General features: G+C 31.9%; 1 protein-coding gene across 1 annotated transcript in view; it reads right to left on the reverse strand.

The window, feature by feature from the left end:
• Positions 1–9,863: 9,863 nt before the first annotated feature.
• Positions 9,864–24,793, reverse strand: part of SLF1 (SMC5-SMC6 complex localization factor 1) — a gene marked incomplete at its 5' end in the record, with an annotated part of 51,538 nt that continues 36,608 nt past the window's right edge. The window contains 7 exon segments of the mRNA XM_084233798.1: positions 9,864–10,484; positions 13,107–13,289; positions 13,699–13,791; positions 15,696–15,829; positions 16,593–16,756; positions 17,871–18,016; positions 23,727–23,874. Coding sequence (XP_084089924.1) covers positions 10,003–10,484; positions 13,107–13,289; positions 13,699–13,791; positions 15,696–15,829; positions 16,593–16,756; positions 17,871–18,016; positions 23,727–23,874 — 1,350 coding nt within the window. The 3' untranslated portion in view covers positions 9,864–10,002.

The following is a 24,793-nucleotide window of genomic DNA, read 5'->3' on the forward strand; positions in this document are numbered from 1 at the left end:
CAGTTGTGCCTTCTAAAAGCTGCTTACCTTGATTTTATGTTGAGAGATTTGTAATTATTTCAAGATATCTTTACTTAAGAGTTTGGATGTCACTCTAAAACCTATTTTATTATTAAATATAGTAGTTGTATAAAATATTAAATAAATTCCTTAGCATCTTTTAGTGAGCATATTCACTGAGGTCACTCATAGTCCAAACTATTATTGCCATTAATTGTGACAATTCATAAGAAATGCATAGTTTAACTTTTCATTTTTAAGAACATAAAAATTCTTGTTCATTTTGGTAGTTTCACAACTTACACAATCTGTAGGAATTTAAAATTATTTTTTAAGCATTCTATGCACAAGGATAGTCTGAATTGAGAGACTATCTATATGACTTTTCTTTGTGATATATTTATGGATACCTACTATAATTTGCCCAGCCATAGGCAATGGTCAAACCAATGATAATAAATTCAAATCTGCATCTAAAGTATAATGAGACCAAAATTTAACTGATGTGTTTCTGAAAATATCTTCTATAGAGTTTTATTTCATACATTTTTTAATTTTTTAAAAATATTTTTATTTATGCATACAAGAACTGGGGCAAAGGCCAGAGGTGTGGGCGGTGAGAGGACTCACCAGAGACAGAGAAGGGAGCAGAACAGGCTGATTGACTGAAGTACAATGCTGAGGGGAGCAGCGGGCGAGTCAGGAGAGATCTGCAGTGCCATGTGGATTGCTCCCTATAAGGCTGGGGATCAAACTTGTGCTGCAGCAGCTGTGGACAGCTTCATAGGTTGCGTCTTAACCCCTTGCACCACCAGGGAGGCCCTTATTTCATATTTAATGGTGAAGAAAAATTCAGTACTAAGCTTTCTTATACAGGGACAATAGAAACTTTTCCTACTTTGATATCAATATTCAAATTGTCTCTAATGCTGTAAATAATCCATTTTGTATTAACAAGTCTTTTTCAGATGGTTTGATTTCTTTATATACTTGTTAAATGCACCTAAATGTTCGTAATATTTTTGAACTTTGCATTCATGTAGCATTGAAAACAAACCAAAAAATAGTCAAGGCAGAAATATAAGTAAAGAAAGCTACCATTAGGATCCTTGAAAAGCCTTAGGTATTATTAAATCAATGCTTAAATTCGGGGGCTTTAAATATTTGTGTGTGTGTGTATGTGCAGATGCCTATTCATTTGTCTGATTAATATCTAGAATCAGCCTTTTCTAATTGCTTAGTCAAGTATGAATCAAAACCACAATAAATAATGTAATAGATTCTTTTTTTTTTTTGTAATAGATTCTTAGAATAATGTTATTCCTTTCAATTGTAGTTCTTTTTCCCAGATGACTAGTGTAACTCACTGAGAAAAATCATAAACCTCCTTTTATCACGAAAATGTCATTCTTTTATGCCTCAGTTTCTACATTTGTACAGTTAGTCATATCATTAAGATTTATTCCAGATGAATCTGAGATTTAAGAAGGAAAATCTCTCATTATGTAAGAAAAATATGCAAATGAAAGTCATTAAATGTCCAGAGTAGAAACTAACAATATTGTGAAAGATGTGCTTTTCCAAGGGAATGCAGGTGAAGAACCAAAAAAAAAAAAAAAAGTGAGATAATCAAGTATGTAATAGTTTTCCAATGAGTATTTTCAACTTATTGGGCTCTTCCTTCAATGCAACATAATAGCAAAAAGTTATTGTATGCAGATGCAGCATTTTGGTAAACAGTTAGGTTTTTTACTTATATGATGTCTGGTCTCCAAATATCACTGAAAAACTGTATGACTCCCTTTTAAAATAGGTAACCAAATGGCACAGCTGTTCTGCTCTAATCAATTAACAGTGTTATGAAAACTCTGTGTTAAAATGGAAATAACAGGTAAACAGTGGTGCGAAAGACTTTTTGTTTGTAGCAAAAATAAAATTGCAGTGCAATTTTCCCCTACTGTAGATTCTCAGATTTCTTTTAAAAGAGAAAAGAAGTGACTAAGAGTCATTGGGCAAACCTCAAAACCAGCAATACATCTCTTTTCCCCAGAGGAATGATCTGAGGAGATCCAGAGATCTGACAGAGTGGGGTTGTTGCTGCCATTAGTGAGGCAAGATAAGAGAGTTCAGTTACATTTTTTTAGTCAAAGACAGACTTCAAAATGGCATGAGTCAAGCTGAGGCATTTTATTTTGCCAGAGTTGGTAAAATTTTAGGGGAAATGCTAAGTGCCTAGAGAAAGATGCACACCTGACCCCAACCACTCTTCATTTATTAATTACACTCTGGGAGACACAGCTAAGACCTCAGGCAAGAGTTGTTACAGAGACAGGTTAACCACAGAACTGAGGTGAGGACATGTCAATATCTCTCTCAATTTCAGAGATTTTTTTTTTTTAAATACAGCTATTCAAAGAACTGAATACTATATTACTAAACTTTATGTCATATCCACCAATCATTCTTCCTCTATACAGTAGTGATGACAATTACACATCAAAATCTATAACTTGTAATACTGAAACCATGGAAAATGATTTATTGGTGTCAAAAACTGAAAAACTCGTAGAATAATTTGATGAAAATTATGTGTATATTCCATTTTACATAAAGAGGGATAATTGTAATTTTGACATCACTGTGGTATTACCTAACAACTCAAGTTCTGACCCAGCCTCATATAATGGCATACCTATCTACCTATGTCCTGGAACTTGTACAGATTTTGGATTCCATTAACACACAACCTAGCAAATTATACCAAGGTATTTGGAGCACATGGTAAACAGCCTGGAAAAGAAATATATATATATATATATATTTATTTATATATACATTTTTTTAAATTTATTTATGCATACAAGATCTGGGATACAGGCCAGAGGTATGTGTGGGGTGAAAGGATTCACCAGAGACAGAGTGGGGAACATAACAGGCAGATTGACTGAAATACACTGCTGAGGGGAGCAGCGGGCAATTCAGGAGAGGTCTGCTGCACCAGGTGAGCAGCTCCCTGGCTGGGGATGGAACTCATGCTGCAGTGACCGCAGTGAGCTTCATAGGTTGTGTCTTAACCCCTTGCGCCACCAGGGAGGCCCAGAAAAGAAAAATACTATGTATTTTAGAAGAAACAGTATTTAAATAGTACCTTGTGGTGAACATTAATTTCTAAATTTCTCTGTAGAATAGAAAGAAGGCATTTTTAGAAATGAGAAAAACTTGTTTTTGATGGGAAGAATCACAATATGACAATATGAGGTAGTTGATAATTTAAACAAGAACACAACACCCTAACTTGTGTGGGGTGGAGTATCAGGCCCCAACACATGACACTATGACATTAATACAAAGAACACACATGTAACTTGATATCTAGTAATCACCCATGATTTTGACAATCCTAACAAGAGTAGAAATCTCCTGCCAAATAACACAGTGATGTGATAATTCTCCCTCTGTTCTGTAATTATGATGTAGGTATCCAATGTACATTGCAAATATACTGTATTTTGAATATTGTATCTACTAGTTAAAAATAGTATAAGAAGTTATTTTTCCTGACCTTCACAAAAGAGGTACAAAAATATGCTGTGGAGAATAAGCAAGATTCGTTCATTAAAAATTTTCTCTATAGATGGCTGGCTGCTTGCTTCTGCATTAAAATAAAATGAAAAAATTTGTTTTAGGTAAATTTCTTTCCAGATCTATGATAGAAAAAAAATTCTTATTTTAAAAACATAGCAGTGAGGGCCTCCCCGGTGGCCCAGCGGTTGAGCGCTGGGTTGCGAAGCTGCCTGCGGCATCTTGCAGCACCGGTTCGATCCCCAGCTGCTCCCCAGCCACCGGAGGAGGGTCCCACATGGCGCGCAGACCTCTCCTGCCGCCCGCTGCTCCTCTCAGCAGTGTACTTCGGTCCTTCTGCCTGCTCTCCTCCCTGCTCTGGCTCTGGTGAATTCTCTCACCCTCCCGTGCTTATGACTGTACCCAGTGATTGTATAAATAAATAAATAAACAAACAAATAAATAAATAAATCTTTAAAAAAAAAAAACACATAGCAGTGAACTCCCTTCAAAGGCATTTAAGGTACAGTTTTTCAGGTAACCATCATTTAACCTTACCAATTTCCCTCTGGCTTTTGGTGTTAAATCTGAAAAAGAAAAAATCAGAGAACAAGTAATTACTTTTCAGGTTCCATGAATACAGCAGATCCTGATATAATATCCTTTCATTCAATGTTGATCATTATAAGGTTGATGAGGGAAAAAAATGCAGGCCTACACTGAACTATTCCAGGTACTGCTTTTGTTACATGTCTTTTAGTTTAAGTCATAGTTTCCAAGAACCTATTGAGATTAAGTGAGGACTTACTGTGCTTCTAAAATCAGAAAAGGCTGATAGTGACAATATGTTGTCAAGACTCCAGAGACCTTTCATCTACAAATTAAGAATTCTAGTAAATAGTAATGATTCTACCCAATGTGATGAAGTTCTAATTTGAAAGGGTTTAAAATGAAGTGTGGAGAAAAACATCAGTAAAATGTTAAGTTAGCTTCTTCCTCAAATAAGGGGCAGATAGTGTAACCACATTTGAGATTTGCATTAGATGAAACTCATTATATCCTATCTTAAAGAAAAATGGCATTATTTTAAGTACGTGTTTTATAGATACATTTTAAATAAGACAACGTAAGAAAAATGATGAAGCATTGTCGGTGAAGCATTACTTCTAAAACATAGATTATTGGCATTATAAATAAACATTTAAAAAATTAAGTGAAATACGTATTGCAAATTATATCACACAAACACAATCACTCTTCGCAGTTATTTGCCATTTTCCTTATGAATTTTAGAAAAAATACATTTAAGTAGTTTTTAGTTTTTAAAAAACTTCTATTTAAGTTCTTATAACAACTATATAACTTAAAAGTATTATGAAATTAAGAAATAATTTAAATCACTGGAAAATAAGAACTAAGATTTGCCTAAAATTGTTAATTTTTTTTAATTGAGGTAATGTTGGCTTGCATTACTGTTTGTATTTTGAAAGTACAGGTTCTTCCCTTTCTGAGTGCTGTTACCATTTTGACTGAATTTCAACAAAAAGAAACTATTACAAAGTAATTTTCTGGATGCTTGATTTATAAAACATTATTAAGAATATCCAAGTCACACTTTATCTCTGAGATTTGATTTGTATATATGACTCTTTTCTGATTTTATACTTTGAACTAACTTCTCAATTATTAAATAGCATCTAAGAATCTTTCACCTTCTTGATTCTATTAAGCCAGTATGATTCCTAACCATCCTACCACTCATCCCTTGGCCTAGTTTTCATCTTTACAAATCTGCTTTTTTTCATGGAAAATTCTTTAAAATGCATTTTAATTTTACCAAACTTTACTTGCTGCACAATTTTTTATTTCTGTTATAAGAATGCAAAGTAGGAAATTGCATCTTTAGAATGAAGTCAGATACCTAAAATATAACATTCCTTAAAGCAAAAACAAACAAAAAAACCTTAGAAATCAAACCATTCTGGTCATTAGAAAAATTTGTCAGTGTCACGATATAAACCATTGCTGACCTAACCTTTTAGTTGAGAAGTACTGACAACAAACTAAGTTCTTTTTATCTGTCACCACTTTAAGATTAATGTTTTTTTTTTTTTTCCAGCATGACTATTTCATTTGAGGACAGAAGAATGGAGACTCATTGGAAATTTTTAGTTCATCTACTATCAAGATAAATGATAGTATGATAGGTGTAAATTTAAAGCTGGATTCCAGATTTTCAGTTGAGTGCAATTTGCCTGCTGGAAGCATTAAGCGTATTTTTAAAAAAATTTCATTCTTCGGTAGAACTAAATCATATGTTCCAAAGTAAATCCACATTCTCTATTAATGTTTAACATTCAATATGCATTAATGTTAACTTGATCCAATTTAGATACTTTTAAAAGGAAGGGGATTAGATTGACTAAAACTGAGTTTAAGATTCTAAAAGATTTGGGGACCATGATAAAAAAAAAACAAAAAAAATATGGAAGAAATATTTCAATTCTAATTGAAGACAGCTATTTATAAATGATTCACTAAATAACTAATATTTTTAGTCTTTGCTTATTAAGGGTAGCATTACATATTTTAATGTTACATATATAAATGTTATATACTTATCTTACTAGGAATATTTTTATAATAACCGACAACTGGTCACTTTGCTAACTTAATACTGTGTACCTTAATTCAGTAAGTAGTTTAAAAATCCAAAACGGAGTTTACTATTTAGGTCCTATGAAAAGTCTATGAGGGAATTTATTTAACAGCACAAAGACATTACAGAAAAATAAACCAATTGTATCTATTTCCAAGGATTATATTTTAAGTTTTTTTATCTAGTTTAAATATATTTATAACCAAAATTATATAACTACAATAAAAAAGGACCTAAATTAACTAACTAAAATATAAATCATACCAGAAACAGCTTATAACACAAAAGTAGTCCCAACAGCAGATTCCTCTGTGGTAAAAGTCAATCACTTTGGATTCGTGATTACAATTCACATAAATTCATGTTTCTCAAGAAATAAAGCTGGTTTTGGGTCTTTCTTGCTTGATGCTTTCATAAACTGGGAAGCATGAATTAAATACATTTTTAACATGCTTTTGAAGATTATTAAGCATTTACTTACAAGGAAAAACTTTTTTTAAGCATTTAACAATCAGTGATGTTAAAAATACTGTTTCTTCTCTGAAGGCCTTCTTGGAGTAGGATTTGCAGTACCTTGAAAAATGCACATTTGGAGCCAAAATAAAACAGTATCACAGCCATTTCTAATTAACTTCCAGTCTAATAATCTCTAATTCTGTATCAGAACAATTTACTACCAAAGTATATTCTCCCATCACAATTAATTTTAACCTACAAAGTAATTTTTTGGATAACATAAATTTGATTTACAAGAAATAGTTAACTATTCCATGCCTCTAGTTTTGACATTACCAGGCAGTCTAATTCCAATAATGCCATCACTGACCTTTCTAACTAAATCCACCTTCTTTATAAAAACAGTCATCATTCTGAATTTTGCAAGCTCCACGTCAGCAGGAGGTGCAATTGGCGTGGAGGGTGCGTGATAAATGCCTGAGGGAAAGTGTGCCACATGTCACTCAAAGATGACCCCTTCTTACTGATTAAGGAGCAACAGTGACAGGCGCTCATCAAGTTCATCACTTAACTGGAAAGGAGTATAGAGGCATATGGAGTACATATTTCATCAATAATTGTTTCATGTGAAGGGATTCATTTAATTCTCTACACTAGCCTATGCAAAAATGGAAAACACTTTCCAGTATTTATCTAAAATATCCTAGTATTAATGCTTAGTTCATTAAGATTGCAAAAGCATACCCCACATTCTATTCACTCTGAAATTGCTAAAATCATCTGATCAGAGAGTTAAACTATGAGATTCTTGGATATTCTCATTAAACAAGACAATCATGTTTAGTTTTAGAAACACAAAATTGAATTTTTTTCAACATAAATAAGACAACAAAACTATTAATACTTAAACAAAATTTACCTTCTTTGACTGTAACTTTTTTCCTCTTTTATTGTGGTCAGCCTCCCTGTTAAGCACATCAACATGTACATACTAAGTGTTCAAGAAATGAACTCAAGACACTGATTAATTTTGCATGAATTATATGATGGTGTTTTTCTGTTCATCTTGGAATTAATGAAATAATTTATATAGTTGCAAATTAAAATTATGAACTAATAAGCTAGAAACTAACTTCATAGATACTTTTTCCATATACAGCCAACAAGATATTCTAAAATATCTTATAGCCCAAATATTTGTGGGGGTAATACATGGGGAAAGCTGAGTATTAACAGCTCAGAAATCACCTTTCAGGCTTTATTCATATAGTAATAAGAGCGTTTACTTACAGGCTTTTTTTTTTTCCCACTGAATTCCTTATGAAACCTGACAGGGTCTTGTCTTAAACTGCTTCAACTTTAAGAAATTTATAACTGAAAGCCAGGACTTAGCTATGAAATTTATTTTATTTAGGATTTCTGTTTGTTTTTTTCTAACATAGGACTGGGCTAACTCTTATGTTGTTCAAAATAAATTGTAAGAAATAAGGTTTCTCATTGTACGTTTAAATTCACATACATTTACTGCTATTGATAACAAAGGTGCACTTTAGAAGTACAAAACTGCATCTATACCTTCTTAAGGCAGAGACCTCAATGACATTTGAGTGTTTAATACTTCACATCATAATGGCTTGTAGAATTTGGCAGATAAAACAGTTATGAAATATTAATACCAATTGCAACTAAATGACTATTTCTTATGAAGATTTAAATTAGAAAAGTACTTTTTCTTAACAGTGTAAACTCCTAACTCATAATGTTGATTATTTCATTAAGTTTGAATTATTACCAACTTAAACAATTATTGTCTTGCATTTCACTTAAATAATTCGTTATAACTATAAAGAGAAGGCAAGGACTAGAAAGGAAGCATGTTTATTAAATGTCTTATAAGGTGGTAGGGTAACTTAATTTTATCACGACAATGATACCTGGTATTTTTCCATGTGACAGGTTAGAAAAAAGAATAACACAGGGTTTGAAACTATGTTTTTCAGATATCAAAGTCTAAATGTATATTAGTTTATCAAACAAACATTATTCCAGAGGGTCTTTATAGTAAGTGAGGTAAAGTGGATACTCTATGGAAGAAAATGTTCTTATTTCATCATCTGAGGAAGCACTTCAACTTCTCTAAATATTTTAATGTTCTTAGGTGGTCTCTGATACTTTGGCAGATTGAGTAAATATTAAGAAATTTGCATGATGTCAATCTGAAGCTAGAAATAACTAATATTCATTATGTGTAAAAAATTACTGATTTAAAAACAGGAAAAAAAAAAAAACCTGTGATTTTTATTCAGAGCCAATCTACTAATATAGTAGTTTTTAGTTTAGATTATAAACCCAGTAATAAAATACCAAGCATTTGAATCTTGTTAAAAGATCTATTTCCAAGATAAAACTAACATGTGCTTCTTTAGCAGATTAATTGCTGTGAACTCATCATTTTAGTTACATAAAATCTAAATGGAGTTTTAATGTTTCTTTTCCAGCTACATCACAATGTAACTTATCCCCCCTAGTGAAACAACTTCAATTTCACAAGTGGTTATTATCCACACCCTTTCTTTTAGTTTCACTATAAATTGCTATTAGGGAAAAACTGCAAACTGAAATGTTACTACTCTGTAAATTCATACTGTATTTTAAGATGTTAGATAACCTCAAGTCTATTCTTGGGTGCCATTTATAACCTTAAAATGAAATAAAATTTATTATGTAGCAGAATGTTTCACTTACTGAGTTCTGGTTACATGGACTGGAAATACACTTTGTACATGAAAGGCTAAAAATAGGCCAAAGGATCAAACTCACATTCACTTGTATTTAAAAACCAAAAGAATATTAATGTAAAGTTTAGAAATGTTTATTTTAGAAACACACAAAACTAAAACCAACATTTTAGTCCAATAACTTATATGGAAGAAAGAAACAGGGAGTAGTATGTTTACAAGCATACACTTGCATGAATATCCTTGCCATGATTCTAAGACCTAGAACACCTTGAGTAAAGAACATTACATTTTGATTTGAAAAAATATTTAAATTAAAAATTTTTACAGGTATATTATAAATAGATAAATAATCACATCCAGAACAAAATATAATAAGATTAATAAAAGCAGTCTATATATCAAACAAAACTATTTTTTTCTTTTGAGTCAAATTCTACACACTGAAAAGAAACAAAAACCCATACCACAATTCTGCAGAAGTTCTTTAAATGCTTTTAAAATTTAGTAAGGCCGGAAATTTTGTCAGTAAATAAATCAAATTAATATTTGTTAAGAAGTTATGCAGCTGATTCCTACTTTTTGGTATCATGAAAACTCTGCAACTGACCGACACATCATTTCCAATGTCACCAATAAGGCTTCAGTGTGTACTCCAGGACACACTTTTAAATTCTCCGGCAGTTCCTTAAGAATATTTGGGAGCTTCTGCAATGTTTTTATATTTCTGGAATAAAGATCCAATAACCAGTCAGTATGAGCACTTGTGGTTTCTTTATAATTTTTACAAGCCATAAGCAGCTCATTGAGATGTGTTAACCCTTTAAAAGCTAAGAGGAACTCTGAAGATAAATCAAAAATTGAACAAAAATTTAGCAACATCCTACTAAGTAAAAATGAGCCAAATTCAAGTTGCTGGTGGTGAAAATGTTTCTCTGCTTGTGCATGAAAGTTCTCTACTGTATCTTCTATCTTTGTAATAGCAAAGAGCTCTTCTTTGACTTGAGATGATATCACATAATCCAAGGGCAATTCTCCCTTAGCATTTCTTTGCTGTAGAAGCACCGGGCCTGTGAAAAGAAAATGCTGAGAGTAAACAATTTTTATTTTGGCAATGTAACAGCTGTTTTCTCCTTCTTTTAAGTCAAAAAGAATCTAGGATCTTATTTACAATCATATTTTGTACTGATTCATGTTGACATAATTAACTGGCTATATATATTGACTCTTAATAAAGATGCATTTAATAAAACCAAAGTTCTAATCAATTGCCTGATGGGGTCTGCCTAAAAGTACATGTCCTTAGTTCAATAAATAATATATTTAATTCTCAATTGGAAAAACCTTTGATAAAAATGAATAAACCATCATCTTACAATAATAATTTCAATATCCCAGAAGATATTAACAAAATATATTCAAAAATCCGTATGAGTCTTAAAGGTATTTCACAATTCACCAAGAGGAAAATGCAATGCCTCCTTTCCACTTCTGATAGGCAATTATGGCATAGCAAGTATACTGCAAAACAATGTACACACAGAGAATACATTTTCTATTTGTCTTTGCTTATGTTCAATTTTTGTACAAGTATTGTCTCACAAAAATTTTGTTAACTTCTCTGGGTAAAATTTCAGATTTCAACCATTTATTCTAGCTAAACCCATCTAGCCATCTACTTAGAAAGTACTAAAGCTGGAGTTCATCTCTCCTAGGTAGGAAAAGATGAGATAGGAGGAGAAAAACAACTCAGTAATTGGTCACATAACAAAGTACATGAGTACTTGGCACCTCTGTCAGTTAAGTCCTATAATTATTTATATACTTTGCTATAAAAAAGTTATTAGGGATATAAAGAGTTTAGTACTAGACAACATAATTAGAAGGCTCTACCATATAACACAGATCATACTGTCAGAGACAGAATAGATTATAGTTCCTAAAACTCTAGATGAATCTGGTCAGATATACGTAGGGCCTAGATATAAAATGTATTTAATTAAAAAAATTAACCATTAATGATAAATGATTATAACTTATGGAAAAAAGATAATTATAAATCAAAATGAGGTTCCTTTTCATTGTGCTGATATTTCAGAAAAGCCCAGTAAATATTACTCTTGTCATAAAAACAACAAAATTATGCACACAAGATACCAAAAGTAAACAAAGGTTTTAGAGACAGACATAAATTCTTAAAATCACTATTCTCAAAGCTGAGTGACTCACAGTGAAGAGAGAATGTAGCAACAATTATTACAATGATGGTTAAAACACTTGACAAGTCCAAATCCAGAATACGACTAAGCCAAACTTAAGTTTTTATTACTGCCAAAGGGCCTTGATAAATATAAGTAAAGGTAGATTTACTCTCTTAGAATAAGGAACTCATTCATTTACTATTCTTCACCAAGGGTCCCAGAAAAATGCACATACATTGCTACCATGCCATTCTCTATTAAAGAGTTGTGCTTAATACAAAAATGGCTCTTGTATCACTTAGACCATCTGAAGCAAGGCCAAATAATGGCTTGGAATGTCAGATGCATAAATGAGTAGAAAAATGAAACATTAGAGAATCAAAACATTATGATTTAATAAACAATACTTAAAAATAAAAACTGAAAAATATATTTATTATGAAGTGGTGTTAGCAAAATAGACACACTAAGGCCTTTAGGGGGCAGGAGAAGACTATAAATAACCAAAAGTCTTAACTGTATAACTACCAGGTTATACAGCCTTTCATATATATACATACACACACGCACATATACATATATATATAATAAAAAGGCATCTAAAGAAAATATGCTTTTTATCATCTATCATGCAGAATCAACAGCTTTATTTAAGGAGAAAATAATTTTAAATTCCAAGCTAAAAGTCGTACAAATAAAAGTGATAGGAAATTTAAACACATCTTTAGTAATCACTTTTCCTTTGTTTTTCTTTTTAAAACATGGATCAATTTTGACACTGTGATGCAAAGTATGTATTATTTAATTAAGATATAACAAGAATGTCACTGAAGGGGACTCTGAAAGCAGAGATCAAAATTCAGCAGAAAAATCAGTAGGTGAATATTAAGCTCAAGTTACCTCCATCACAAAACCCCTGCATAACAGCTACCATCATTTGAAAATCCTCCTACTTTAACTTAATTGACTACAAAATGTGAATGAAGGAAAGATATTCTAGGATATCTTTTTTATAGTCTATAAAGAAATGACTCATAAAAAGAAAGATTGATCTAGTTAGCAGTTATACACAGGAAATGAAACAAGAATGAAAAATACAACTAGTCACAATTGAACATTTGCATTCATTGATTAATAAGCTTTCAGAAATGGCTGATTCACAAAGCCATTCACAAAGGCTGATTATACACTTTAAGTGAAAAGATTAATATTTAAAACCAACAAAGTCAATTCAAAACACACTTTCATACACAAGCCTAAATAAACTTATTAACACAATAAACAAATAAAATCAAATTATGAAAATCTTTTTCTCCCTACTCAGTAAAAGATGCTTACATTCTAGGAGATTTTTTATTTTTACTTTTTAATTAATATGAAATAAAGGCATCTTTTCTTACAGATCTTTAGAATAAAATACTTTCTACCTCTGAGGGATTCATCAAAAAACTGGATAATTTATCAAAACCCATTTAGCATAAATGCACTCACCCCCATGCTGAAGTAGCAGCTTGCCAATTTCTACATGTCCGTTTGACAGTGCATCATGCAAAGGAGTCACCCCGTCCACTTGAGTGAGCAGATCTACCTCTGGACAACGCTGCAAAATTTCCTGGACACACACTGTGTTGCCATAGTTACAGGCTTCATGCAAAGGCGTCCAGCCAGCATTGTCTAAATTAGAAATCAAGGCAAGTTTTAAAACAGCAAAAGTAGGACTTAGTAGTGAACTATTGATATTCTACTCCCCTTACTAGAATGACTTTCTAGTTGCCTTATTTACAAACTGAAAGCATTGATAACAATGAGTAGGAAGTAATACTTTTTTTAATTGGAGAAAAAATAAATAAAAACAATGTTAAAATACTGATGTTGGGGTCTGATCAAATATAGACACCAAAAAAACATTTTTGCACTATTAGCTATAGAACAACGTATGACGAATTTCTCAGTTTTGTTGCTGGCAATATTTTAAAGATTTGTTAAGTAAATATACTTTAATGATTTTTCTTAATGTTGACATAAAACTGTTTAATATCACAAATACAAAGACACTATTAGACCACAGAGATTTACAACTTACCTTTAACATTGATGTCTATTCCTGGCAAAGAGAGAAGAAGAATCAATTTCTCCACTTGGTTATTTATGCAAGCTCTATGGAGGGCTGTTTCTCCTGCCATAAAAAATTAATAGATTATTCCAGAGAAGACAAGATATCAAGTAAAGAAAATAATCAAAGGGCATGAACTAGGAGATCTGGTCACATGCCAGAAAATTATTTATTGAGTTTTCCTTTTGACTGGCTTAAACATTTCTCACATTGAAAAAAAAAAAAAGATGGGGGAGGGAACCCCACCAAATCATAGAGCTTCTGTTCTATCAGCAATTCAGCAATGAAATTCTACTGCAAAACGTTTAACACAAGCATTGTCTTCCTCTAGTTCAAGGTTTAAAGCTTCATTCCTGCTATAAAACCCCCAAATGATCAGAGAACACCAAAAATACTAGGTTTTACAGTAATAAAAGTTTAGAATGCAATTGCCCTCTCTTAAATTTATTCATGAACCTATGTTAAATGTAGGGCTCCTTTTTATACAGCATTTATAGCTTAATTCAAATGAATGTTTCTGGCTAAGCACGAGTGCCTCTACACACTCAAGTATAATTCAGAACTTCAAATCCATTAACAGATGGTTTGCTGCTTCTCAATAGGCTGTCTGGCTTGGCTACAGCAGTATAGAGATGGAGAAATGGGGGAATCTTAATATAAACACACACACACCACAGAAAAAAATCCCTAGTACCATTTAAAGCTGAACAAGAGTGACAAACAGAATGTCAAAGTTTTTTCTAAGAGAGATGCAATTAGTGTCTATTGGCTAAAACTCCCTATATCCATCTCTGTTGCAACCAAGATTATTAAGGTAAGTCTTACTTGATATAAGGGAAATTAAAAAAACAGAATCTGTATTGCTAAGAAAACAAATGAAATAGTGAATCAAATTCTTCTTTCTGTAAGTAGCACATTTTACAGTGTTCATTTTTTCAAATTATCTTTAACTTTACCAAAATATTTCTTTTACATGCATCGGAAACCTTTTTAAGTTTTTCTCTATTTCTCAATTTTCTTCTTCCCTCCTTGTTCTGCTGTTCAGACCGAAGTCATTACATTTATCTTACTTACTTTATAACACAAATAACAAAAAGGACATTATTTTGTAAAGTTAAATACCTGAGCTCTCATTTAATACATTTTTTTTTTTTTTACATTTTGAGCCAAATGGGCAGCTATTTTGAATTTGTGATATGCAATTATGAACTTAGGTTGAAAGATTAATGAAAGCTTCACTGTTAGTTTTCCCCTGATGTCATAATGATATTTGTATTACAAATGTGATAGAGCTCATAAACAAGAGACTCAGCAATTTACTTGGGTGAGGCACAGACTCTTGAAAAAGTAATTTTTATTTTTGTGTTAAAAGATGCCTAAGTAAAAGAAGTACCAGAGAGTATTATTACAATGCTCTTCTTGTTTCTCCATCCTCTGGGTACTTAGGTTCCAGTATAGTTAGAACCAAAAGCCAAACACATTTCATAGTCTGGGCTCAATGCCTGGAAGAAAAGAGTCCATATGCTTAACACAGCTATGTAACATAGCCTATTCCTCATTCTTTGTTCACAAAATGTCTAGGACTGAAAGAGATGAAGACTGAATTATACTTTCAAATCAGAAGACACTGATGTAAGCAGAACAGGTAGAGGTGGAATAGAAAAGTAAGGTGGGCAAGTCTGGAATGAACTCTTTACAACTACGCATTATGTTTAACATACAGAGAGGTGGGGCAGATGGAGGAATGAAGGGGAGAAATATTCTATTATACTGGGTATTACATGATCACTTTCTTTGCATAAATGACAGTTCAAAAAATAATATACTATCCAGGAAAGTATATCCCGGACCTCGTCCAATATTTAAGTTCAAAGTATTCATTAGGATCAGAATGTAAAAGTTGCAAATACTAAGACAAATACTAAGGCAAAGTTCCTAGCATAAATTAATTCAGATATTTGGAATACCTTTTAGATTAGTCTTGTGAAAATTCATCTTTGTAACTAAAGAGGGACAGTTTTCCTTGGAACATGACAATTCTCCTTCTGACTTCTTTTTCAGTCTTTTTAATGATGAGGAACATTTAGCCAGGTTCAGCTCTCTGAAAATACAGTATGAAATAATGAAAGCTTGTTTTCCAACACATGGCAATATACATTGGGTGGCGTGTATTAAAAAAAAAAACAACTTTCAATTTAAATCTCCTAATTCACTGAACTCTTTACTGTTGTCTACTTTTTAAAAATTTATTTCAAGTATATAGAAACAAATTTTAATGCATTAATTTCATTTCATGAACCTCACATCCCCAGCTGCCTTCTGAAAAGTTTATCAATGGATTGTCAGGTGATGAGAAAGAGATGATGCAAACCACATTTAGCAGATAGAAAAAAGCAAAAATCTAAGATCATAATGTGGGTTCCTATTTCATTCTTATTTTCATATTCTGATCCTATTCTTCCTAAAAACATTTCAGAATTTCTGAATTTCATATAGCATGCTTTCAGAGGAGGTTTCTCATTTGGGGGAAGATACTATGACAACTCAGATTAACTCATATCACCATGCATTCTGAAATCCCATCCTTATTATATACAAGTAGTAATTTATACCACAGGCCCAAAATTGCGTGGAACAATAATTTGATGAACAGTATTATTTCTTTTGAAAGTATTTAATTGTCATATATAGAAAGCATGTACCTTGAATTTAACAAAGTCAACATGTTAATCATGTATATTAATAGGTCTAATCTGGGTTTTCTACTGATCAGTATAATTCAGACATAATAGGTAACTCTAACATTCAAGAAATGTGTCAGAAAGACTCTAAAACAGGGCACATTTGCTATACAAATCACTTACGATAAGTCTGGCAGTCCTTCAAATTGTTTCTGTTTAGCACCATTCAGCATCAGTAAGGCCCTCTGAGATTCAAGACAAGGCCGCTGTCCTGTTTTCTTTGGTATTTGCATCTTTCCAATCCCATACACACCAGTTTTCCCCAAAGCTGGCAAATAGGAATATACCTGTTGCAAAATAATATTACATTGCTTTCTTAATTACCAGAGGGGTAAAAGAAGGTGGAGAAGAAGGTAGGGAGGGAACGCAATGGATTATGAGTTCCTTGGCATTTGGGATGGTATGGTATGGTGACATATCTCTGAAGAAGTATGAACCTATACCTCTGAATCAAATATATGTTGTAAACCATATTACCTCACTTAAAAAAAAAAAATACATGCAAAGCAGTAAAAAAGACTTCTTGATTCATTTCACCGTTAAGTTTGGTCATATTTTCTTGGGTTTATCACTTTATTTGCCAATCTGTCTCATCTGAACATGCTAAAATATTAGAGAAAGATGTTAGCTTCATGTCATATGAACAAGAAGAAAAATATCTTCTTGAAAATAATTATTTTTTCTAATTCAATTTTAATGCTCATTTAGAGAAGCTATTTTGTTTAGTCTTATGTCTACCTTGTTATGACCATTTTTATTATTTAATATTTCTGATTTATATATATCTGATATCTTGTGATTTCACTTTGGTAATGCATACCTTTGATAGAAAACAAGTTTAGAATAAATGGAATAAGAAGAAGTGCACAAGTCATTAAGGATAAGGATTTTTACAAAACAGAATTTCACACTGACCAATTAATAAGCATATTTCTCATTTGCTGAAGAAATTGCTGATAATATTAAATATTAATAACTAAAGATAGACAAGATAAAATTGGAAAATTCAGACTCAAATGCAGCTTATATAGATATATATATGTTTATATAGAATAAAAAGGAATTTATGAGTTTTGCTTTTTAAATATCACTAAATACAATGAAGAATTTTTTTGGATCTCTAGCTTTTCAAAATAATAATCTCATATACTATGGTATTTGGTTAGAAAACAAAGATTCTTGTATTATTTTTTGGTTATCAACCTATCATTACTCTCAAATTACTAATTAACATTTCTATTTAGTAGTTATCCCACTTTTGAGGTATACATATTTTGCCACATAAAATATGAATGGTCTGTGAACTGATATGTTCTGTCCAAATAACTAAGAATATTTTACAATTGAATTTATGAACAAACTTCTTGGAGATTAAAAGAACTAGAATAAATTGGTGTTTACCATTTTTTGAAGAGAGAGTGGCTCAGAAGAAATACTGATGGAACTCTGCAAACACAACTTTTTAAAGACTGCCTCTGCAACAAACATTTGGAGCCAAGAGGAGGAAAAGGAACAAATGAAAATCTCTAATTCCTGTGAAGAAAAGTCTGTAGAAAACAAGATATGTAAATATAACTTGTTACACTCCATAAAATTTCTTTCTATAGCCTATTTCCTCTGTGGATTTTATTCATTCAAATAATGATTTCTATACCAGTAAGATTCACCCACATAATTTTAAACCACAAAAAATTAGATTATATTCCCAATCCTTGCCTTTCAAGAGAAATGTGTTTATGGCACATGTTCTTTCATTTGAAAAACAATCATTATTTTTTATCATTTTAAATAAAAACCCTAAAAATATGCACACTCACATGCAGAGAGAGGTGATATATGAATAGACAGACAAGGGATTTTATCTATTACTATACTTTGTAATTAATGTTAGAAATTTCACAACAGGGCTGTGCCTTTGGAAAACAGTGGCCTGTATATATTCAATACATGTATGTATGCAAGTATTTTCACAATTTATTTATTAACCAAACTGTGACACAACTGTTCTTGTCCCACTTAGTGTGACTGCTTGTACATTTAACTTCAGATTGACAACACATGCTATTGGTGATGTAATAATATACGGTATGTGCACCATATTACTTTTCTAAAATATAAAACCCCTGAATTCTCAAATTTATTTAGCCTGAAAGGTTAGATAAAGAGTAATGGACATATTAAAAAATTCATTTCCAGAAATAATTTGAGGCTTGAGTAATTCTATATTTCTCTCATTAAGATTTTTGTTTGCTCCTGAAACACTAAGTGTTCTAGTAGACTAGAATAACTATGATTCAGTTGCAAGATTTGAGATTTTTGATAAGCGACTTAAAAAACTAAGCTTGTATATTTTATTAATGATTTTTATGTATTTTCTTGGGGAATTGTCCCCTTTATCATTATGTAAAGTCATTCTTTATCCCTGATAATGTTCCTTGCTCCGAAAACCTGCTCTGTTAGAAATTAACACAGCTACCTTAGTTTTCTTTTGACTAGCATGTTATATGTTATATCTGTAACATGGTACATTTTTCTCCATCTCTTCACTTTTAATCTATTGTGTCTTTATATTCAAAGCAGGGTTCTTGTAGAAAACATATAGTTGAGTCTTATGTTTTGATTCACTCTGACAATCTCTGTTTTTAATTGGTGTATTTAATTTGTTTTTAAATGGGCACACATGTATTTAATTTGCAGTGATGGGTCTTGAGTTGATTTGGAACTTTTAAATAGAGTTATTCATCTAGAATAATTGGAAATAAAAACTATAATGGATTCACATATTACTAGGTAACAGATTCAAAGGGAGCGATAAATAATAGATGAACAAGAGAATAAGAGAAACTTAGCCCCCAGACTGTAAGATCATTAAGGGCAGGACCATTTTTATAGTTCTCTAACTTATAAGGTCATTAATTTGCACAGAATATTTAATATTTGATAGATGAATGAATGAATGAATCAATGGAAGGCAGACAATAATAATTCCAGAGAGTCAAACAAGGATGATTTTTGAAATATGCTAAATCAGATCATGCTACTCCCTTGGTAAAATGACTTCAAACTCCTATCATATCATGGCTTACAAATTCCCACACAAACTCTTCTACCCACTTTTTGGTTTTGTTCTTGCCACGCTTCTCTTTGCTGCTTGCCATATGTCAGATTCCAGAACACGTCAAATACACCCAGCTCTTTCCTATCCCATAGTCTATGTAGATGTTTCTTATGCCTGAGCACTCTTTCCTGACTCTGCCAAATCCCCACTTAGCCTTCAGGTTCTGCTTGCCCTATTCACAAAATAGAAAGTAAGTTTACCCATCCAATATCTAGCTTTTATTGTTTGGCACTTTAGCATTTGTAAATGATGTATTTACATTATCTTAATTACAGTCTGCTTCTCCCAGTGAATTCTCCAAAAAATAAAAGGCTATGTTTTGTATCACTAATCTACTACATACAAAGTGTTAGCTCAATGCCTGGTAGAGTGTTAATAAAATTTTGTTGATTAAATGAAGGGACTAGAAACATTTGACTGAGAAAATTTATAAAATTATAAAAACTTATAATTATGGAAGAGGTCTGAAGCATGGAGAGAGATTAATATAGAGATTACTCTTTTTTTTTTTTTAAAGCAAATTAAGGTATGGAGCAACTATTTATCAGGAAAAGATAATGAAGTAGTCTGTGAATGGCAAAAGAGGCTTTTTTAATGTTATTTAAAATGTAAGATAATACTAAAAAAAAATTATTGTAGATTTTGATGACATGTTTTCTTTCTCAGTGAAAAACAAGAGAAAAGTTCATATTAGGGATTGGCAAACTATGCATTGATATTTTAATGAATAAAGCTTTATGGGAACACATATGCATTTAAGTATTGTGTATGGCTATTTTTCTTACTATAATCACAGAATTGAGTGGCTGGGACAGAGCATATGGAGACTGCAAAGCCAAAGATATCTACTATCTGGTATTTTACAAAAAAGTCTGTTAACCCTTTCTTTAAGTTAATACATTTTAATCAGATATAAAAGAGAAATTTCAGATCACCTGATTTTAAAAAATAGAAAGGAATAAAAGGACAATTTCCTACCAAACAGTTAAAAACTAACAATTTACTAAACAAAAATATGAATGAGTAAAGTCACAGAATTAATTTTATACCTTATAAATTAAGAAAAACCAAAAGATCCAGTTCGCCATAAATGAGAAATATGGACCAATATCATCAACTGGAAGTTATGTAATAGCCAAATGACAACATCTGTACTTAGGAAAAGCAAAATATAGTACTGAGCTGAAGAATGATGTAAAGAAATATTTAATAAGTTTAAAAAGGGAGTATCCACGGAGTAAAAGAAATTGCTCTTCATTAAAATATCAAAATATTGACAAAAAGACAGTATTACAACATCTGGTTGACTTGTATGGTTAAGCGCATAACTCTGCAAGCTCCACAATACAAAAATAAATCTTACATATTAGCTGCAGAAAAGCTGCTGCTTTTTTAAAGGTAATTTGTTCACTTGATTTCTGTCTCCTGACAAAGGTTAAAATTAAGCTATACTAACAGCAAAAAAATTAGGTAGATATAAATTCCAACCATTTTTAGAAATAGATATAAAGTTTTAAAAAATCTGCCTAATAGCCTAACTGGAAGCCCAAGGAACCAGTTGTGTATATATGTTGAGAAGAGTAAAGAAAGGCTTAAACACACTTGTCAAACAAATATAACTGACACATTTAACTAGCCATAGTTAACTATATTGTATATACAGTTAAATATATGACTATATATAATATACAGTTAGCATAGTGATGTGGAGTTTTAAATATTAGTGATCAAACATAGATCCTATAATCCCTCAGTTTGTCATCAGGATTATAATGGTAACATTAGAGTTTAGTTTTAGTTTAAGTCAGTCACAGGCTCAAATTTGTTGGGCTTTAATTTATCATGTGAAAATGGAGTAACTGCGGGCCTCCATGGTGATGCAGGGGTTAAAGTCTCAGTGATATCAAGCTATCACCAGCCATTGCTGCAGCTGCATGAGTTCAATCCCTGGCCAGGGAACTAACCCACATGGCACAGCAGACCTCTGCTACCTCAACCACTGCTCCCCTCAGCACTGTGTTTCAGTTGATCCACCTGTTCTGCTCCCCACTCTGTCTATGGTGAATCCTCTCACCACCGCACCTCTGGCCCACCCCAGTTCTTGTATGTATAAATAATAAAATAAATCTTTAAAAAAAAAAGAAAATGGAGTAACTGAATAATGATGTGATACCTAGCTTTAAAGTGAATGGAAATATAATTAAAGAGAGACTGAAGCCGATATATAAACATTTAGTTAATCTCATACATTAACATTAAAACAAGGCTCATTATTTCATGTGTCTGGCTGTACTACAAGATAAGTTATATCTACCTTAAGGTATGTAACCAATATATACTAAAAACAATACATACTGACAGATTCTAAAGCCACTGCTAATGCTATCTTGGTTTCCCAAACTCAACGAGATTTCAATATGGAATAAAAACAGAGAATCCTTTTACTGAATTTTTAGTTCTCATTCTAGCAAATAATGCCAGAATTTTTACTGTTTCTAAAACAGAAAACAAAACAAAACTACTACCTAGTGGAAATGGAAGGACAGAAATGATAAGGGTTCTGAAGGAAGATTGAATTTGAGCTAAGAAATGTTTAAAAGTCATACAACAAAGGACAGCCACTCCACAAAAGGAACAGTAATCACCCCTGAGCTCAAAGAAAGAGGAAAAAAAAAAAAAGGAGATAAAATGCTTTAGATAAAAATCTTCTAACTTCAGTAGTGTGAAAAGAGACCTCTCTCTCTTGCAGAGGGCATCATGGAACAAATCCTGAACCCAGTTATAACCTGGATTTCTATTCCATAATCTTTCTTCAAAGTATTAAGGTGATTGGCAGCATATTCAAGAACTTATTTTAAATAAAACCAAGATGCACTGAAAAGCATCTATATGTAATAAAACAAAATAATTATCTGGCCGTCTACAATAATCTTAAGTATAGAAAACCATTTTTCATATTAGAGGGCCACACAAGAAAAGCTCATCTGGTTTAAAATAGTTTCATTTTAGGAATTCAGGATTACAGACAGAGAAAAGAAGGGGTGGGAAAGTGGAGGAGAGAGAGAGAGAGCGCACCAAAAAAGAATTAGGGGGGCACATGAAATGAGTTCTGTCATTATATTGCTTAAATGATATTCCTACTCCAACTTATTTTAAACTGTAAAATTAAAGGAGATAATGGGTGGTGGAGGAGGAAGAGTAAGAAAATTATACATATAAATGACTTCTATTTGCTTCAGCCATGCTCATTGTTAAATCACCCACCTTAATAGAAAAGAGATAGTAGCATCTTTTTATGTTACAATAAGAGAAATTACACAGCAACAGGAACATGAGGAAAATACTTTAACCAGTGATATAACCCAAGTTAATGCAAGTGGCTTTCTAACATGGTAAGTATTCTGATTCAATGAATTTCATTTTTAATATCATTTGATATTAACTCAAAAAGAGACTTTGAAAAAAGAAACAACTGTTCATATGGTACAGATAAGATTAGAGACAGACAATCCTTCCTACTTAAATGATTCTAAGTATTAAAGATACTGAAAATAGTTGTGACCTTATCAGAATCTAAAATACCATAAACAAAAAGCAAAACTATCTCTCCAACAAAAAAGAGAATAAATTTTTAATGTCTAGTTAAATGTTTTCTTTCATAGGTATTTAATTATAATTTTTAGTTGTAGGATTAAGGAAAACACTTATAACATTACACATAAATATATATTAATTTATTTCCAGGTGTTATTCGATACTGCAATATAAAATTAGATTTTCATAAAATCATCAAAATAATGTTTTTGAATAATTGATGTGTGTGTGTGTGTGTGTAGCTCATGTAACGTTGAGAAGAAAATATGGATAGTTATATATAAAGTTAAAATCCTTAGAAATACTAGAAGGAAATATATCAAAACTTAACAGTGGTTATCTGCACGAGAACATTCATTATGGGTAATTTTCACCTTCTTCTTTATATTGTCTATATGTGTGTGTATATACACTTGAGTATATATGTGTATATATGTATTCATATCTGCAACTATTTTAAGGAAAGTTTCATATAAATATACATTATATGAAATTCAAAACTAATTTCTATTAATAGATCTAAGGAAAATATAGCATGAACTTACCATCACATGAAAGGGAAACATAGCTTCCTAAGTCATCAGACATGTGTCGCATCACATTTCTACCCATCTTAAGACCAAGGAAGATCCAATAATCTATTGCTGCGCCAAGAATTCCAGTCAGTAAGTAAGCTAATTCATGTTTGAAGACCTAACATTAGGAGGGAAAAAAATACTAAAATGTATAAAAACATTGGCTTTCTATCAATGTTTATATTGAGTACTTGTTAAAGCAAAATTTAGGGCATTTAAATTACAGGTTATGGGCCTCCCCTGGTGGCGCAGTGGTAGAGTGCTGGGCTGCGAAGCTGCCCACAGCCTCTGCAGTGCTGGTTCAATCCCCAGCCGCCGGGGAGGGTCCCACATGGCATGCAGACCTCTCCTGCTTCGCCCGCTGCTCCCCTCAGCAGTGTACTTCGGTCCTTCTGCCTGTTCTGTTCCCCACTCTGGCTCTGGTGACTCTCTCACCCTCCCGCGCTTCTGACTGTACCCAGTGCTTGTATAAATAAATAAATTAATTAAAAAAAAAAAGAGAAAAATTTCTAAAAAAAAATACAGGTTATGCCAATGCATGCATGCCATAATGTATTCTTGAGAACCCTGGCAAACTCCCTCTTTCTCCCCTTCCTTCTTTGCCCCCTCTTATCTATTTATCTACATATATGAAAAAACGGGTAATAAAATAATTCCAGGGACTTATATATGGATATATTATAACAAACATTTAAGATGACTTTATCCAATCATATCTAGTGCTTTAGTAAGGCAATGAGTTCTTTAACAGAAATATATATTTCTGTTAACAGAAATATGTGACTATAAAAGATTTAGTCACTCCTATTTATCTATACTGATTAATCTTTACAATTCTCTAAATGGCATTTCCCCAAAAAGCACCTGAAAAACAATATGAATGGAAGCTTAGAAATACTTCGATTCAAGTTGCAATTATTAAATTATATTAAATACTTTTGCCTAACTTGGAATGTATAGAGATCAGTTTTAAAAACATTAATATTAAAAGTATGACTATCGGAAGGCTCAATAGGAAGATGGCATCAGAGGAAGTT

This window comes from Talpa europaea (genome assembly GCF_964194135.1).
Source record: "Talpa europaea genome assembly, chromosome: 5".
NCBI lineage: Eukaryota > Metazoa > Chordata > Mammalia > Eulipotyphla > Talpidae > Talpa > Talpa europaea.